The sequence below is a fragment of the Impatiens glandulifera genome, chromosome 1 (assembly GCF_907164915.1).
Source record: "Impatiens glandulifera chromosome 1, dImpGla2.1, whole genome shotgun sequence".
In the NCBI taxonomy this organism is placed as follows: Eukaryota; Viridiplantae; Streptophyta; class Magnoliopsida; order Ericales; family Balsaminaceae; genus Impatiens; species Impatiens glandulifera.
Window position 1 is genome coordinate 134547864 of NC_061862.1, and position 20513 is coordinate 134568376.

Sequence of the window (20513 nt, forward strand, 5' to 3'; positions counted from 1 at the left end):
AAATAAAAAAGATTTATAAATTATTAAATATTATTTATAAAATAACTAATACAAATTATAAAATATAATTAAATTATTACCGGTTTATCAGTTAAACCGTTAGAAAAATAGGTAAACTGAAAACCGAACCGTTTAACCGGTAAAAACTCGGTTAACCGAAACCGCTAGAACCGGTTAACCAATAAACTATTAAAATGAAATCGGTTTAATTATCGGTTCGATTGAATTACCGGTTTTCGATTATTTTACACGGCCTAAATATTTCGTACTACATTAATACTATGTTTGTTACGTGGTATATAACTGTAGATATAGTATAACTAGGTAGATAGTAAATTATAATAGTTGTTTGGTCCTTTAATATTTATATAAACAGTGTTAGTTTATACCTTGAAAATGATATTATATAATACTCACTCCTATCTATTACAATACAAGGATGTATAAGATTTGTAAAATTTATTATTCATATTTTATCCTTTAATTTTATATAATAGGATACAATTAATAATAATTATTCAAATTTTAATTTTTGTATTAAAATACAATTAACAATAATAACTAAATATTAATTTATATTTAATTTTCTAATTTAAATAATAATAATAACAATAAATAAAACATTATCAGTATTATTTTATAACATTATTATTAATAATATTTTATTTTATACAAATAATTAATATTTTTTAAATATACAAATATTTATAATAATACATAAATTTTAATATTATTATTAAATATTAATATATATATATAAGTTTTATTAATATAACTATATAAGTTAAATTATAAAAAAATATATATAAAATAGTATAAACCGTATAATATTAGTATTATTTATTTTTAAAATACCTTTATATTATAATTAAATATTATTTTTTATTAATTTTAATATAATTAATAATTAAAATTATCTTAAGATAAATATTAGAATAATAATTAAAAATAATATATATAAATATAAAAGTAAAATAGTTTTTTACATTTCTTACTACTTTCTCGTACAACCAAACAAAAAATAATAAAATTTATATAATTTATATATATTTTATATTCTCAACCAAACACTAATAACCTATATAATTTATACATCTTAATACCTCCTTATAATTTATATCCTTTAAAACTTATACTTATATAATTTGTAATGTCTACCAAACAATACATAAATCAATAAGGTATTTATATATTTATATATTTATATATATATATATTACTTTAATCAGTATTTTCTATATAATTAAAATAATTATAAATAAATATATTATTTAAAATTAATCAAATTCAATTATAAATTAATTATTTTGGCAATGGCAAAAGTAAATGTCGTCAAATATAGAGTGGTATAAAATTTGGAGCGTATTAACTAATAACCCATATTACAACACTTTTTTTTATCTTTTCTAAAAAAAAAGAATTTGAAAAAACAAACTTTAGGTTAATAATATTTATTGCTTAGTCATAACCAAAAAAAAAATAGACTTGAATCGATCCAATCGGGTTTAGTAGCTATCAAGCCAATCCAAAAAAGAAAAAAACATGATTAAAATTTATAAATGTATATAATTTAGCTATAGCTTATAGTTGATAAGTAAACATTTTTTAATAATTAAGTTTTTAAATTATTATTAAGCTATAATATAATAACCTAATTTTGTTATTTGAAACAAATTTGAAGTATAATAATATTATTTATCAACAATTTTTGTAATCAAATATAATCAATTAAACTTAGGGGTTGAAAACTGAGTATTATTATGATTATTGAGAAATGATTGGGAGAGAGAATTTGAATAAAAAAAATGTGAGAGTGAATGACGTGCAATATGATTGATCGAAAAATCTAATAATTTTTTCTCTCTTCCCTCTTTCCTCTTATTTTTCATTTTCATATCTAATAGGTAATTACACGCCATTCCCTCTCTCGTTCTCTCTTCCAAATTCTAAGAAAACGTCATATGTACAAAGAGAAAAAATTAATAAATAAAGAATGTGATGCTTCACTTTTGTATATAGGTGTCACTTAATGAGTGATATACAAGTAGTGTCTATACGGGTAGCATCGAATAAATCCAAATTATCACCCCTTATTACTCATATGTTGAAAACTACTGATATCATCAATGATATTATCATTATACCCCAGAAAAGTTAGATATCGAAATTATTTGTATGAAATTTTTAAAAAAAAATTATCTATAGAAACATAATTTTGAAAATCAAATCAAAATAAAATTATATTATAAATTTCACTGTAAATTATTTCGTTTTTTTTAAATATAATATTGATACTTAAACGAAATTAAAATATACCCAAATCAAAGTATTCCATGTATCTTTCGGTAAATAAAAATAAAAAATTAATAAAACTTTATTGAGCCGTTCATATCATTTTTAATAAAAAAAAATCAGGGTTATTGTAATTTTTTTAAAGGCTCGAGCTTTTGTATTTACTATTTACGCGAACTGGCTAACAGTTTCAGAATTTTTGGAGAGAGAAAGAGAGGAGAGAGAGAGTGCAGAAGCATCGACAATGGGGAAAGATCTAAGCAACGATCAAGTTTCTTCAATGAAAGAAGCCTTTACGCTATTCGATACCGATGGTGACGGTAAAATCGCCCCATCCGAACTTGGAATCTTGATGCGTTCGCTCGGTGGAAACCCTACCCAAGCCCAGCTCAAACAAATAGTTACCGAGGAAAAGCTTACATCCCCCTTCGATTTCTCTCGATTCCTCGAACTCATGTCCAAACATCTCAAACCTGAGCCATTTGATCGCCAGCTTCGCGACGCCTTTAAGGTTCTCGACAAGGAAGGGTCTGGTTTCGTTGTTGTATCAGATCTAAGGCATATTCTTACAAATATTGGGGAAAAATTGGATCCTGCTGAGTTCGATGAGTGGATCAGGGAGGTTAATGTTGGATCGGATGGAAAGATCCGGTATGAGGAGTTCATTGCCAGAATGGTTGCTAAATGATTTGTAAGTTTTAAACCCTTCATGTTTATCGTATTTTTAATTGTTGCATTTTCATTTCTGTTTTTTTTTCTCATTTGTTTATCATTATGGATTGATTATGTTTGCTAGTATGCTAAAATTTTATGTCAATATGTCTAATGTTATTATTGTCTGCCTCTGGCTTAAGATTCATTGGAGATATTAATAATCAAGTATTGATATGAAGAAATCTGATTGCCTTGTTATTATATGCCATGTTATAGATATTGCATTGGTTGATATTCATGAAGATATTGTTCTGCTTAAAAGCAGACTTTGCTTCTGATGGTTGGACCTGAATGGGTTTTCTGTCTTATGATATCTTTGTTGATTGTTTCTCTCTATTTGGAATGGTTAGCATCTGTTATAATTAGGGCAGCTTCTCTAGGACTCTATCTTGGTACCATTCCATAATGATCAAAGTCAAATAGTGAGCCAGTTAGTGAAGCAAAGGAAATTTAGAAAGAAAAAAAGGATGATTTAATGTAGTTGAAATGATTGAATTTGGGGTTGTTAGACATATAAGAAAAACTCAATGGATTTCATAACTGTCTCAATTTTTCTTCTTCTTTTATTGGGGTTAAAACCATTTCAATGCTCCTTTTTGTCACGCATAAGCTAAACAAACAACTAAGATGAGCACAGAAATATGAAATTCAACACAATTTTGTAGTTGTCTATTCTTGATGACCATACTTGTTTTGATTTAAGATATCCAAATATGGTACATTACGACATTTATATTGAATATCAAGCGTGGATGGATGTCCAAGGAAGGAATTGCTTCAATGGGTGAAATGCAATGTATGTATTTGAAGATTTTAAGACTTTTGTGGTGACTTCAAAATTAAAGATGATTAAACTTGATATACATGGAAACTAAGGGTGAGCAGATTATCTGACTGATCTGCTATAATCGACTCTACTTGGAAAATGAACAAAAACAATTGAACTGAATGAGATGCGTTTGATCTGAGATAGAAATGACTGTTCTGATTTGGGAACGGTTCAACCATCCTGCATAACTGCGGATGATTGAGCAAACTGGGAAAAGACAATGACCTACTTCCAAATGGAGACTTAGTCTAAACATCTTCGAAAAATAGAAGTTGGAAGCTTCATTTTTATGGAAATGAATGGCTTTGGCCAAATCCTTTTTAGAAAGTATGATGACATTGAGATGGTCCCATCTTAACTTTATTTTTTCACCAAAGCCACGCATTTCCTTATAAAAGAAGTTCCAACTTCTATTTTCTAGGTATCTAGACTACTACGCCTTGATAACACAACTTATTAATTAATCTAAAAAAATTATGTTTTTTATAACTTTAGTTAAAAGCACTGAATTAAAAATTATGTTTTTGATAACATTAGTTAAAAGCACTTAATTATTTAGATTCACATCAAAAAGTTAAGCTAGAATAACTAGCTTAATTTGATAAGTTATGAATGACATAATTCAATAATATATAATGAGCATACAAATAACAACAAACCCATAAAATTAATCAAATTGCATCACTATAAGGGTAAAATAGACTTTTAAGTACTATCTTGTATTAGTTTCGCATTTTATCAAATCAAATCACACATCAAATACATAATTCGTCACTTAAAATTTTAGTATTCTGGAAATAGGAAGAAGAGATCATCTTTAAGATTCATCACTTGATTTCAGTTGACACACATAGGTGGGAGTTGATGCCCAAAGTCACTCATTTCCTTATAAAAGACGTTACAACTTCTATTTTCTCAAGACAATTACACTAATTCTCCATTTGGAAGTAAGTCATATATTCGGTTAAGTAGTTTTTTTCGAGTCGGGTCACTAAGATAATCTGCTCTCCCCTAGATAATACTTATGCAATGAACTGAATCATTAGTGCAGTTCCTTATAAGTTATAACTTAATGATAGCTTGTAGCATTGTAAGTTGTAAACCCTAAACTAAAAGGCTTGATGAAGCAGAGAAATGTTGAGCCTTCAGGTTGAAGATATTTTCAAGGCTGATTAATTGTTTATAGGATAATGTTTGAGTTTGAGAATATATTTAAACCTTAGCTTGCTTATTGTATTTTAGGTAAAAAAAAAACTAAGATTACATACAAGGTAACTTATATAATTTCTGATTTGATAGTACATATAATGGGGGATTTGCGGATTGATTGAATGAATGTCTGAGAAGTATGTTGAAATCACCTCTTCTTGTTTTAGGGTGTTTTTCGCCCCTCTTTCTATGTAACGCAAATAAGTATATGGTTTCATTCTATATAGTTGGCGTCATTACTTAAAAGAGATTGAATATGGCCATATGTTGTTTTGTCTGTTAGTTCATTTAGGTGTAATTTTCACAAGTCATGTTTAACACAGAATTTAATATTTTCATTAATTAGGTTGACAATGAATAACATTGATTGTCCTCTAAATGAAAATTGAGCTGAAGGCATAAAGCAAGCATGAAGAGTGGTTATTTTTAGTTTTTAATTAGTTTCCTCTTATGCCTAGAAATTTACAAGTTATTTGTTTCTGTATTCTGATCCATAAATCATGGAAAACAGGTAAACTAGTGTATTTGACATGGAAACATGAAGCAACTTTTCTTCAGGGTTAGAGCTGATGCACATCCTTTGCTACCCTTCTATGTTATTTTTCTTTTCAGCGTTTTCTTTTTCTCGACTATATGCCAATGACCCACTTTGCCATTTTTATTCTAGAAGGATTGTCGGGTTTCTGATTATCGGGTTTCCTCCTTGTTTGGAATTCATGTTGTTTGTACCTTTTGTTTTGTGGTGTGTATAGATCAGATCAGCCAGATTTGATGATGTTGTTAACTTGTTTAATTTGATTCTTCTGAATTGTGCTACTACTACTACCAAAGTTATTAATTTCAGTGACTTTATTATTTAAGAAGTTGTACATAATGTTATTTGTTCTGTAAAAAATGGGCTTTTACCAAATTGCAATATTTATATATCTAGAGATTTTCTACAAAACTGCATCAGGTTTTTTATTTATAAATTGTGAATGTATATCTAGTATATAGAAATATTATGAAGATCAAATTTGTTGGTTCACCCATTTATGTTAATAAATTGTTTATAACTCTCTCATTTTGGTCAATTGGGTGATAGAAAATATTTTTTTGGTGAAAAAGTTTTTAGTTGATTAATTATTCTACTCATTTTTATATTTTGGGATTATATATTTTTATATAACTGTTTATATTAAATTTAACATATTTAATTAATTATTTGTTGTTAATGTTAAAAAAAATTAAATATATAATTTGATTAATTATAAAAAATTAAAATATATATTATAATTAATAAATAATATCGAGATTCATTTGATTAAACAATTTAAATATTAAAACAAATACCCTAAAGCCATTTCTCTTCCAAAAATAAAATTGGTTCCAACAAAATTTAATTTTTCTCCAACTTTATTTTTTCAAAACAAATCTACTAATAAAAATAAAATCAAAAAGACAAAATTCAAAAAAAAAATAATAAATAAATAATAATAAAAAATAAAAAAAAAACAATAAAGTTAAATCACAAATTATAAGAAAGAACAAACACAAAACTATACTAAAACAAAATACTTTGGGTCATTTTAAGTCAACCCAATATTATTAATCAAGTTCAATTAATCAAGTTCAATGGGTCAATCCTGGAACTAAAAATACATAACATAAATTTAATTTTTTCGTGTTCAATTCGAATGGTGTTTTTTTTGTAATGTTAGAAATTATCCGCCATGATTTTATTTAGTATATAAGCCAAATCAATGAACCGATCGAAGATGATTATAATTTAAAAAATAAAGATAGATGTAACTAAATATTTCTTTTAACCGTTATGTTTTAAACCGAATATTTATAATTGTGTATAATTTTTTATTAATAGATTTTATTTATAATTACATTGTTTAGTAATAATTTTTTTACTAACGAATGATTCATTCGAACCGACGACTAACCAATCAAACCGACTGAGACTGATAAATCGAAACCAATTATTTGAGATTTTCTCAAAACAACTTCAACAATTTAATTTGTATTTGGATGTACATCCAAATTGAAAGGACACACCCTACTTCTATCCACTTACATGAGAGTTATGGTTTATACATGGGGCAATTTGATGAAATGACAATAAAGATGTATCTGATTGCTAAAAATGTTGGCGCATAAAAAAAAAAAAAAAAAAAAGCGAGTGATACATTAATTTTTTTTGGACGAAAATGCCCCGCTGCGAGACGCAACCGGCATTCGCGAGACGAAATTTTTTTTAAAATAAAAAATTCGTCTCGCGAATGCTGGTAGCGTCTCGCGATTATGGACGTCTCGCGACATGGGCAAAATCGTCCAGAAAAAATTAAAAGTGTCACCAGCAATTTTTTTTTTTTTTATGTGCTGACACTTTTAACAATTAGGGACATTATAATGTTATTTTATCAAATTTCCCGATATATAAAGTTTTTTTAATAATTGAGTATTTAGATTTGGTCAAATTTTTAAGCACCCAACAATAATTGAAATTTTTTCTTATCACATAAATTTATGAAAATATAACTTTTAAAAAGAAAAATTGGATTACAATTTATCAATTATATATGGTATCAAAAATTTCTAAAAAATAATTGATGAATACTATTATCTAAATTTCTTTTATACTAACGTATTCAAATCAATTACAACTGTGACCTTGTATTAATATTAATAATATTATTATTATTATTATTATATAATTATTTGTTCTACTCAAACTGATCCTTAAAATACTCATATATATATATATATATATATATATATATATATATATATATATATATATATATATATATATATATATATATATATATATATATATATATATATATATATAAGTATAATAGTCATATTTCAATTATTTATATTCACATAAATAAAATAAAATCTTACATTAATTCACGCGTATCTATTTTTTTTAATAATATAATATATATTTAAAATTTAAATTTAAATCTTATTTAAAATTAATTTAATGTAAACTATGTATAATTCTCTACTATTTTAATCGCATACTTTTAACCCTCAAATATATTTTTTTAAATAAATCAACCTTTACATTTTAAAAAAAATATCATCAACGATCCTTTTATCAATTTTTCAATTATGTTTAACCCTCTACCTAAATATTATAATATATATATATATATTATCTTTTATGATTCATTTTCATATTTTTATATATATACTTATTAAATTATTTTTATAATATATAAAATATTTATTATTTATTTTATTTATCTGTTAGACTACTAACTTTATATAAAGAGTAAAAACAAAAGTAAAAAATTATTTGAGTAACCTTTCTAATTACTTATTTACTTTTAATTCTCAAATTATCTTTTAAAATATATATTATATAAATATTATATATATATATATAATAATTAAAGATAATATATATAAATTATATATATATATATATATTATTTATATATTATATATATATATATATTATATATATATATTATATATATATATATATATTATATATATATATATATATTATATATATATTATATATTATTTTTAAAGTTTGTTTTTATATATATAGATATAGATAGAAATAAATAATATATATTTCATGTTTATATAAAAAAATATTTAATAATTATATCAATATAAAAATTAATGATAAAAGATATTATATTTATATAATATATATTACATAAATATTATATATAAGAGATTTAATAATTATATATATATATATAAATTTATAATTAAAGATAATATATATAAAATAATAGCAGTTATGTTTAAAAAAAATTGATGACCTTATTTAAGAAAAAAATTATTTTAAAAACTAAAAATAAGTTATTAAAATAATTGGAGGAAACCGTAATTTGTTCTAATTAGAATGTATGGAATGAATTATAATTGATGTTTTCATGAAAATCTGTTTATAAATTAGCCTATCTTTATTATGATGATACTAATTGCATAATATATTTAAGTTTAATCTTCTTGATCATGTAATATTAAAATGTAGTAAAATATTTATTTACTTTTATTAACAATTTATTTAATATTTTCTTAATAATTAATATAAATAATAATAATAATTTTGTCTTAAAATTATAGTACACAATAAATCATGCATGTATAAATTAAAAGTTAATCCTTCACTATTTATCTTATCCAATATTAGTATTTATTTTCTGTTAATTTAAACAAATTCTTACACCAAGAATATTATTTATTTATAGGTTGAAAATATATTTAAATATTTACTATAGTTAGAGTAATTAATATCAATTTTATATAAATAAAGATACTATTTTATATCGTTTATAATATTTGTTTATCAAAATTGGATAATAAGAACTTATTTATAAAAAAAAATGAAATAAAAGAAAAATAAAATTAAAAATAAAATAAATTTAAATAGTATAACTAATAAAAAAAAAAAGAGGAAATATATTAATATTTAATTAATAAATATATAAATTAAAAATTAATTATGTTTAGTTGCTAAATGAGCCAATTTTTGATAGTACATAGATTTAAATAATTTTTTATTAGTATATACGTCAAAGTGAGTCAAAGTGAGATAGTTGTATAAGTATATACGTTTAAGTGAGTTTTTTTTCTTGTTAGTAATTATGTTCTTTAGAGTCGTTTAATTTTTATTTTGTAATCATAGTTAAGGTTTGTCTAGTTTTGATTCCTTATTTTTTCATTTTTGAAATTTTAATAAAATAATTTAATCATTTCAAAAAAATTATCAATTTTATGTTCAAAATTTATTTAGAAATATTCTCTCAATTTCTACAATAAAATATCAAAACAAACAAATATTGTGAAGATATTAATCTGATCAACAAATTCTAGGATTGATTTCTTTGCAATTTATTCAAATTATATATGGTATCTAACATTTCTATAAATTAAAATAATTAATTTTAAATAATTCCGTTACATGCTAATAAGTATTTTTTATGTAGTTAATGGATATTTTTATATAAAAAAAACTTCACTTTATTATAAGGGATAATAGTCTATTATCATTAGTTGTCATTTATATTTGTTTATTATTTAAAAAATAATAGTCTTTTTCAATATTTTTAGAAGATATGGATTCAATTTTTATTTAAAATAGTAGAGTTGGGCTAAACTTTCAGAATTATAAAAAATATATTATTGCATTTTATTATTTATATTAAAATAAAGAAAAATTAACTTTTATATTTAAGTTATAAGTTTACCTAAAAATTACTTTAGATGGAATGCACATCATAAATAATTTATTTTTTTATGTACAATTCTTTATAAACTAGTCTATCTTCATTATGTTTTTACCATTACCCTCTTTGTATATTATATAAGATAAACATATTTAAGTTTAATCTCCATTAATAATTTTTAAATGAATCAAAATATTTTACAAATTCTGTAAAAATAATTATTACACAAATGTAAAGTTTACACCTATAAATATATAACATAAAAAGAAAAAATAAATAGAAAATAAATAAATAAAATAATATTTCCTTATTTATCTCATTTTACGATCTGATGTTATGCTATTTTAAAGAATTTAGATTCTTACACTAATAATATTATTTATTCACTTGATTGAAAATATATTTATATAGTAATTAATTAGTTCTATGATATCTCCAAATTATATTTAAGAATATTCTCTCATCAATTTTTAGCAACAAAATATCAAAAAAAAAATATGTGAAGATATGAATCTCATAATTAAAAATTTTTGGGATTGATTTCTTTGCAAAATATTCAAATTATATAACATGGTATCTAAAATTTCTATAAATCACAATGACTATTTTTTTAAGGGAATAATTCAAACAAAGAAGTGAATTTCATCATGATCATCCAATTCCTTCTTATTTCCTTTCTTTTCAATTTGGTTTGCTCACAAACTTCCACTCCAAGCAACAAAGATGTAACTTGTTGGTGCGAAAAAACTCCATACACAAGACAATGCATTCACCACCTCACAATCATCACCCGAGAAAGAGTTAGTCCGATCATTATAAGAGATAATCGTGAATTCCTTAGAGCGACCTTGAATGCGATCATAGTCGAGTCTAAGAAATTGCGGGATAATGCAAAATTGTTTGAGTCAACTAGTAGTCGAAGCAAGGCTGCTTGGTCCGAATGCTCAAATCTCTACGACCTAACTCTAATCCAACTTGAACAAACGTTAGACAACTCCAACAACCACACGGATTTCGATACACAAACATGGCTTAGCGCGGCTTCCACAAATATCCACACTTGTCTAAGTGGTTTTTCTGAATTGGGATTCGATATTCAAGAAGATCAAACCGACCACACCAATTTATCGAAAAACATCACGGCTCTAATAAGAAATGCCTTGGCCATTAACCGCGATTGGTCAGAAAAAGCAATCACCACCTCCAATAATGTTCCTAGACGATATTTTCTTAATACCAATGTCGACGATTCTCATAATCCGCATGTTGTGGTGGCCAAGGATGGAAGTGGGAACTATGGAACCGTCGTGGAGGCCATCAATGCATTGGGAGGACAAACACCGAATGGAAAGACATATGTTATTCATATTAAATCGGGAGTTTATAAAGAGAATATTGTAATCCCCGTTGGTCTCAATAACATCATGATGGTTGGCGAAGGTATCAACAAAACCGTGATTACAAGTAATCGATGTAGAACACAAGGCTTCAGTCTCATAGGATCCGCAACTTTAGGTACGTCCATTTCTTATTTTGTTTTGTTTAGACATGATATGTTGTATAGACTCGTACATTTATATCATTGATTTATATGGACTCATGCAAGTTATTGAGACATGCATGGTTAACAATTGTTCATGTGACTTTCGCGTTATTATGGACTAATAATATTTTTTTCTTTATATCGCGTGAACAACTCCTCAGCCGTCTATGGCTCAGGATTTCAAGCACGCGGTATCAGCTTCCTCAACACAGCCGGTCCCGAGGGTGGTCAATCCGTGGCACTAGCTTCCCTATCGGATTGCTCCATCTTCTACGGATGCAGCTTCGAGGGATACCAAGATACCCTATATGCACAATCCAATAGACAATTCTACCGCGATTGTGTCATAACAGGGACAGTAGATTTCATCTTTGGAAACGCAGCAGCCGTCTTTCAAAAATGTAGCATCTACACAAATACACAAGATGGAGTACATACAAATGTGATAGCCGCACACGGCCGAGAGAGTCCACACGAGAACACGGGCTTTTCGTTCCAAAACTCGAAAGTAATAGCCTCTTACGACACCTTCTTGGGACGGCCATGGAAGCCTTATGCTCGAACCGCGTACCTCGAAACCTATCTCGGTGGCAAAATCAATCCGGCCGGGTGGTTAATGTACCACGACGAATCGGATTGGAATACTTTATGCTATAGAGAGTATAAAAACTATGGAACCGGATCTTCGATAAGGAATAGAGTAAATTGGAATGGCTATCGAGTTATGAATGATGTCGAGGCCGAAGAATATAGCGTTGAAAAGCTTATAGATGGCTTGTCTTGGCTCCCCGAGTCCAACATCCCATTTAGCGTAGGGCTGTAATTGAGTTTCATTACTTTTTTTTCCACGAAAGTTTACCTTTCTTTCTTGATATTTGATTAGTAATAAAATGATATAGATATGGAGTTCCGGAAGCGCTTTGGATTTTGATGGAGGCGGAGGGCTCCCATTTAACGTAGGGCTGTAATTGAGTTTCGTTACTTCTTTTTTTCATGAAAGTTTACCTTTCTTTCTTGATATTTGATTAGTAATAAAATGATATAGATATGGAGTTCTGCAAGCGCTTTGAATGGAGGTGGAGGGCTATACATATGGGTTGTGATCATACTTCTCCTTATTTCAAAAAAGATATGTTGTGATTAAAACTTTAAAACATGTATTTCATTTTTTTCAATATATACTAGTCAAAATCATACTTAAAATATGGCATTAAAAGATTAAACTAACTAATCATGCCATAAGTTGATCAAAGTTTTTTAGTTCATATATACAATGATGCCAAAGTAACATTAGCAGGGAATGTACCACATTTTACTTTTTGAAGCACGACTCTTTGATTTGATGTCAGTCAGCCGAAAAGTTTTACAGATTCGTTGTGTGAAATTTTTTTCGAAATTATACTCATAAAAGAACATTCTCTAAAAATATGGGTAATCGACTCATTCTCATTCGAGCAAATAACACATATAATGTATGTAATAGTCATATTATACATAAGTTTGATTGCTTTTAAAATTAGGACAAAGAGTTGTTTTGTTTTAATTTCAAAACTCTTAGTATCTTTTTTGAATGAGACCTGCCAGACCTAAATTGTTACGACACTCCATGTGTGAAGAGTACCCAATTAACAACGTTAAAGATTCTCACCTTCGGGGATGCGTCATATAAGGATTTTTCATTCACCATTTGCGATGTAGCGAAGCAACAAGACAGTGCCGCATGATTCTGACCTACACAAACTCCTTTTTGAGGAGGATGGGCTGATCTTCCAACCATGAATCATGCAAGAACATTCTACCATGGCCAAAATGAAATTGAATTAACTTCCAACACATTTTTTTTCAGTTTCAGTCAAACTGGAAATAGAGTCAAACAGTGAAACTAGGAATTGAAATTACAACTTTATATTTCTTTTCTTTAATTTTTTCAAATAAACTTTATAATTATTGATAATGGAATCAAAGTATCAATGCGGATAATACAAAAAAAAAGGATTACAAGTTTAATAGCAATTCAGTCGCGAACCTTTAGCCAGATTAGCAATGGCGTTTGCAAGCCGATTGTCACCCTTCTAGTAAACTCAAACCAAATATTTGGCGTTTGATCTTTATGGTTCGGGCAACACAAGCAGCAAAAAGCCTCCATTTGAATCACGGTTAATTGTTGCTTGTGGTCCCCATTTTTCGCGGTCCCCTGTTTTCGCTTTCCTTTGCAGAGCTAGAAGCCTAATTCATCCACCATCGAATCTAGTTGCTTTTCTTTCGAATAATCATTCAGGTCGCTATATCCAAATATTCCCCTTAGAGATAACCCCGCAATTTGACCAAAAAGACCAACCAGGAATCCAGGCGATTGACCTGCAATAAAGAAGGAAGAAAAATTAGGATAAAGTAAAAGTAAGACCGGAAATTCCCGTATACTCCACAATTTCAAATTCTTTACAAATCAGGTCCTAGATAATCTGTATACTAAGATTATCAGCACAAACAATTCCATTGTAACATGCTTTTTTCAAAAAAGCTGCAATCTCCTAAATTCACATGAACTATAAGTCTATGCTCCATTTGGATGTTATCCTGATGAGAAACAACAAATAAGGTCTTTGTATCTGGTCTCTGACTTAGTTTAGTTTCCAAACATAATCATTCAAATACGTTTCTAGATCCAAAAAAAAATTGTATTCAGGTGTTTTCAGGCGGAATTAATTCCATTGTTTGTTTGACAGGGTGAAATTGGAATTCAAATCTATACATTTTCTCCCATCCCAATTACATACTTCACTCAATGAACTACATTCAAATAAAATAACCCCAAGATCAAACAAGGCCCAAATAAAACTGTGGTAAAGAAACGCACCTGGTAGAAACGGGGTAGAAATCAAATTCTTCTGAATTGACACTGCATGCAGCATCCAAAATGGATTCTTCTGTTCATCATGAAAGCAATCCAAAGCTTCTTTGTTATCAGAAGGATATGATAATATAAGACAGGAAGCTGAATTCAAATAATCCAGACCCCTTAGAAGCTTCCTTTCTTCCAACAAGGCTATCATTTCCCATACAACAGAAGAATCTTGTAATCTGCTTTCTATAGGCAAAACGAAAATCAACAAATTAAGTTTAGAATGGCTCGGAACAAAATCATGGGAAAGCATATCTTCCACGATTCTCATGGAAAAACGGTTGAGTAATCAATACAAAATCTATTTGAGTAAATTCAAATTAGAGTCCAATTGTTCGGCTAGTAAAAGAAATTACAAGTCCGAAAAACTACAATGTCTGAATTTACATGAACTATTACGCCCATCTGGAAACACTAACATTTTTTGTTTTCTTTATCTGAATCCAGTTGACAAACAATGAATAAAGTTGTGAACTCTGACTTTGTTTATTTCCAAACATAATGTCCTTCTAATCCAGAATTTTTGTATTTCAGGTGATTTCAGGCAGAATTAGTTCCATTGTTTGTTTAACAGTATGTGAAATTGGAAATCAAACATATACATTTTCTCCCATCCCAACTAAATTTTTCAATCATTGGAATTACAATTCTAATGACTTTTCCACAAGTAGAATTTGGAGTATATCCAATTCCAACTCTAAAAGACAAAAGTTAGAATTTCAATTTAATTTCTAATTTCCGTATAACCAAAACTAGTATAGAACAAAAATAAATCAAGGCCTTGTTTGATGTGGGTTATTTGAGATTAATTTCAAATAACTCACTATCCAATCAATAATTCACTTATCAATAATATCATTCAAATCAAACAAAATACTAAAATACCTCTATTTTCTAAAAGATTTTTTATTATATGTTTACCCTTAATATCTTTTTACTAACATGATTTTCAATACCCTACCTCCAACAAGATTATTTGAAAATAGCCACTTGTTTATTCAAATAACCCAAAATCAAACAAGACCCAAATAAAACTGTGGTAAAAAAGCACACCTGGTGAAATGTGGGTAGAAATAAATTTCTTCTGAATTGACACTGCATTGTTCTATTCATCATGAAAGCAATCCAAAGCTTCTCTGCTGAGGAGGAGGATATGATAATATAAGACAGGAAGCTGGATTCAAATAATCCAGAAGTTTTACCCTTCGAAGCTTCTTTTCTTCCAACATGGCCTTTTTCGTATCTATCATTTCATATACAAGTAATCTACTTTCTATAGACAACAAGCAAATCAACAATTTAAGATTATACTGTCTCGGAACAAAATCATGGGCAAGCATATCTTCCACAATTCTCACGGCATAAACAGTCGAGTAATCAATACAAAATCTGTTGAGTAAATTCTCATAAGCTTCCTTTGATGGGTAGAATCCTCGTTTACGCATAGTATATGACAATAATAATGCATTGACTGTCAGCTCCGCCTTACAAAGTCCCTTAATCAAAGTATTGTACAGTATCCTGTCTGGATTACAACCGTACTCGTTCATCATTGTAAACAATCTGATAGCTTGGCTAATATCATTTGCTCGAATATGATGATCGATAAGAATAGTGAAAGTCACATGATTTGGTAGAAGACCCTCTCTTAGCATTTCGTCGAGATGGTTATATGCTTCGTCAGTCATGTTTGCAGAACAAAGACTGTTGATTATTCCGTTATACAAATACAAGTTTGGCATGTATTTAGTTTCTTTTATTCTGTGAAGCAGTTTCGAGAGGATCTTCATCTTACCTTCTTGGCTAAAGTTTCTTCTGCTCGGTTTCGTCAAAACATTCTGTTTACGGAGCAAACCAAACAAATCCTCCTTCGCCCCTGAATTCCATTGAGTAACGTATCGACTGCTTGTGGATCGAATATTTCTACTAACCCCGCTGATTAATGAAATGCAAGTTACTAAATCAACCTCGATATGAGACCATTCCATCAAATCAAACAATCTTAAGGCAAACTCGAGCTCCCTCTTCCTTAACGACTGGTTAATCATACAAGTGTAAAACACATTGTTCGGAACTAACCCATCTTGTAACATCTTGTCAACGTACAAACAACCTTTCGAAGGCATGTTTTTTCTAATCAGGCCGTTTATAAGAGCAGTGTAGGCACGTTCGTCTGGCTGTATTCCCACCTCCACCATTTTATCAAACAGTTGGCGGGCGTAAACCGCCCGCCCGTTCTTCGAAAACGCGTTTATCATCGTGACAAAAATGATCCTATCGGGGTCAACACCATCCTCGAGCATCCTCTTGAATACATCTCCTGCTTCAAATATTTTTCTCTCACGGCTTAAACAACCGATAACACAATCGTAAACAGCCACGCTCGGCTTCATCCCTCTAATGTAAATTTCATCGAGAATATCGTATGCAGATTCCACGTCGCCTTTTTTACAATATTCGTTTACCATTATCAAGTAAGTCGCCATGTCAGGAACCGTCCCCTTATCTTGCATCAGTTCTAGTAAATACTTGGCATCATCGACTAGCCCTTCCTGGAATAGACACTTGATCAAGGAATTATAAGTTGAAATTGATGGCTGAATTCCATGATTCACCATTTTATCCAAATAAAGTGAAGCTTCGTCTCTTTTTCCCGTTGCACATAGGGCCATCGTGTATATATTTAGTGCAGGCCCTGCTAAATCAATGTTGGTTCTCAGAATTTTATCTAGGAGATGCTCAATTTCAACTTCCAATGTAGAAGAAAGAAAAGAATGGTGAACTGCCTGCAATAAAGAGAGAGCAAGTCTAATTTCTCCACCTTTCGGTTGTCTTTTGAGGAGTGTGAAGAATAAGACATGGTCAGGAACAACCTGTTTCTCAAGCATCTGGTGTAACAGATCATTCACTTCGGTTAGTCTATTGTGCTCATATAGAGTGGAGATTATGTTCGTGTAGGAATGCACTGAAGGAGAAACATCTAAAAGCTTCAAGGCACAATCGATGTTCTGTTCTTTGCAGTATCTGGAAATCATTATATTGTATGTTGTAGAGTTCGGCTTGATGCCAAATTCCACCATCTGATTATGAATCATCCAACCCTTTTCCGGCATACCAAGATTGAAAAACCCATGAATTAGCGTGTTGTAAGTGCAAGTGTCGGGTTCACAGCCCATCTTAAGCATTCTGAGAAATAACAACATTGCCATCTTCAGTTCCTTAGTTTTGCAATAAACCCTAATAAGATTTGTATAAATGACCTTATCAAGACAAAATCCATGGGATTCCATTTCTGCACATAGAGTTATAGCCTGGTCAATCTTTTCTCTCTTGCAAAAACCATGAACTAGAGATTTGTACAAGTGTAGGGTGGGAGGAACATCTCTTTCAAGCATTGTATCGAACACGTAGAGGGCTTCATCTAGATATCCTCGGTCACATAAACCATTAACAAGCATATTATAACTCCGTAAACTTAACAAAGTTCCAGCATTATTGATCTCAACAAAGTAATCTAACGCATCCAAGAATTCATCTTGTTCACAAAGCATCTGAATCAAGATACTACATGTGCGTTTAACAGGAATATGATCCATTTCAACGAGTTTATCATAATAGATTTTTGCTTCTTCCAATTCTCCTAATCGACAACAGCACAACACCATGGAATTCAACATTAATGCATCAGAATGAGTACCTGTAATGCCAACACTCTCATGATACAGTGCTTTCCCCATCTTGTATTCACCAAAACTTAACAGTTTCCCCATTAACGCACCATAGGAAGATGAATCAAGCTCCAACCCACGTACTGATGCAAAATCATAAGCCGAAATTGCATCGGAAATTGAAGAACATCGAAGTATAATTCGGCGAATAACTTCCTGGGCTAATGGTAAAAGACCACGACGAACTAGTTGGTCTGCAAGGGATAGACAGTAAGAATCGTGATCACTTACGCTGTTCAAAACAGGTGTGGGATGAGGGTGATTAGGAATAGGGAGAGGACAGGCACTGAAACTCCTCCTCCTCCTTTTGCTTCTATTCAACCAAAAGAGGCGCTGAAAAGTACGCATATCTCTAAATTTCTGATCAGTGGGTACTCAAAGAGACGGTGAAGGAGATGAAATGGCGCAAATCATACATTCTTCTTTAAAAATTATATCTTTCTTCTCGCACTCTTTTCTTCTTCTTCTTCACAGTGGTTCATTTCAGACAAAAGAGGGAGAAGCCCTGCCGCCGCTAATTTACCGATAACCCTGGGAGGTGGTGGTTTGATTTTGGGTTATTTGAAAAAAATTCAAATGGTTAATTTTTAAAATAAATATCTTATATTTAATATTTAGTTTATAAATATAGAAAAAAAAGTAAAATAGAATAATTTAATATTCTCATTTAATAAATGAAGAGTGACTAAAAAAACTAGCATGTATCCCGTGCATTTGCACAAGTAATAATAATATAAAAAATCGTGAAAAAAATATTACGGTAAAATTTTTATGGGCGGGTCAACCCACAATCCGACCTAAGTATCCATTACTCTCACATTTATTCAAATTAACCACAGCTCTCGACCCGACAATCCGGACACTTTAAAAATTAAACATCATTATATATATATATAGATTAGTTAGTTAAAAAGTTGAACTTATATTGTTAAAATGTCACGCGTTTATCAAATTTTGAGTTAAATTTAAAATATAAAGTGTTATTAGCCTAGTTGGTTAAAAGATTGTACTTATTTTGTTAGGTTGTAAGTTCGAACCATACCTATAGCATTTATAATTTAATTTTTAACCGTTTTAAATTTATGGGCGGGTCAACCCACAATCCGACCCAATTATCCATTTACTCTCACAAATGCACGGGATACACTAAAATAAATATCTTATATTTAATATTTAGTTTATAAATATAGAAAAAAAGTAAAATAGAATAATTTAATATTCTCATTTAATAAATCAAGAGTGACTAAAAAAACTAGCATGTATCCCGTGCATTTGCACGAGTAATAATAATATAAAAAATCGTGAAAAAAATATTACGGTAAAATTTTTATGGGCGGGTCAACCCACAATCCGACCTAAGTATCCATTTATTCTCACATTTATTCAAATTAACCACAGCTCTCGACCCGACAATCCGGACACTTTAAAAATTAAACATCATTATATATATATATATATATATATATATTGTTAGTTAAAAAGTTGAACTTATATTGTTAAAATGTCACGCGTTTATCAAATTTTGGGTTGAATTTAAAATATAAAGTGTTATTAGTCTAGTTGGTTAAAAGATTGTACTTATTTTGTTAGGTTGTAAATTCGAACCATACTATAGCATTTATAATTTAATTTTTAACCGTTTTAAGTTTATGGGCGGGTCAACCCACAATCCGACCCAATTATCCATTTACTCTCACATATATCCAAATTAACCACAGCTCTCGACCCGGCAATCCGGACACTTTAAAAATTAAGCATCATTATATATATATATATATTAGATAGTTAAAATGTTGAACTTATATTGTTAAAATATCACGCGTTTATTAAAATTTGGGTTGAATTTAAAATATAAAGTGTTATTAGCCTAGTTGGTTAATAACATACCTATAGCATTTATAATTTAATTTTTAACCGTTTTAAGTTTATGAGCGGGTCAACCCACAATCCGACCCAATTATCCATTTACTCTCACATATATCCAAATTAACCACAGCTCTCGACCCGGCAATCCGGACACTTTAAAAATTAAGCATCATTATATATATATATATATATATATATATATATATATATATATATATATATATATATATATATATAT

The 20513-nt window shown here is 28.8% G+C and overlaps 3 protein-coding genes across 4 annotated transcripts; 2 read left to right on the forward strand and 1 right to left on the reverse strand.

The window, feature by feature from the left end:
• The first annotated feature begins 2463 nt into the window (after nucleotides 1–2463).
• On the forward strand, nucleotides 2464–5904 carry LOC124919833 (probable calcium-binding protein CML13). Its single transcript, XM_047460179.1, has 2 exons — nucleotides 2464–2983; nucleotides 5556–5904. The coding sequence occupies exon 1, from the start codon at nucleotides 2537–2539 to the stop codon at nucleotides 2978–2980; it is 444 nt and encodes a 147-aa protein (XP_047316135.1). The 5' UTR covers nucleotides 2464–2536; the 3' UTR covers nucleotides 2981–2983; nucleotides 5556–5904.
• A 4979-nt stretch (nucleotides 5905–10883) lies between these two features.
• On the forward strand, nucleotides 10884–12602 carry LOC124944082 (pectinesterase). The gene is made up of 2 exons (XM_047484547.1): nucleotides 10884–11676; nucleotides 11941–12602. The coding sequence occupies exons 1-2, from the start codon at nucleotides 10884–10886 to the stop codon at nucleotides 12600–12602; spliced, it is 1455 nt and encodes a 484-aa protein (XP_047340503.1).
• An 816-nt stretch (nucleotides 12603–13418) lies between these two features.
• On the reverse strand, nucleotides 13419–18913 carry LOC124919834 (pentatricopeptide repeat-containing protein At5g62370). 2 transcript variants are annotated; one of them, XM_047460181.1, is made up of 4 exons: nucleotides 15735–18913; nucleotides 14637–14867; nucleotides 13806–14137; nucleotides 13419–13574 (listed from the first exon to the last, which is right to left on the reverse strand). In XM_047460181.1, exon 1 carries the CDS (start codon nucleotides 18755–18757, stop codon nucleotides 15794–15796), a length of 2964 nt encoding a protein of 987 aa, XP_047316137.1. In that variant the 5' UTR covers nucleotides 18758–18913; the 3' UTR covers nucleotides 13419–13574; nucleotides 13806–14137; nucleotides 14637–14867; nucleotides 15735–15793. The 2 variants fall into 2 exon arrangements, with proteins under 2 accessions (XP_047316137.1, XP_047316136.1); XM_047460180.1 differs by lacking the exon at nucleotides 13419–13574 and having other exon boundaries at nucleotides 13725–14137.
• Between the last annotated feature and the right edge of the window lie 1600 nt (nucleotides 18914–20513).

Excerpts from the sequence above, each read along its gene's own strand:
- LOC124919833 (XM_047460179.1), top strand. The coding sequence starts at position 2,537 with ATGGGGAAAGATCTAAGCAACGATCAAGTTTCTTCAATGAAAGAAGCC.
- LOC124919834 (XM_047460181.1), bottom strand. The coding sequence starts at position 18,757 with ATGCGTACTTTTCAGCGCCTCTTTTGGTTGAATAGAAGCAAAAGGAGG.
- LOC124944082 (XM_047484547.1), top strand. The coding sequence starts at position 10,884 with ATGATCATCCAATTCCTTCTTATTTCCTTTCTTTTCAATTTGGTTTGC. Across the intron at positions 11,677-11,940 it reads CATCATGATGGTTGGCGAAG|CCGTCTATGGCTCAGGATTT; the intron begins GTATCAACAAAA and ends ACAACTCCTCAG.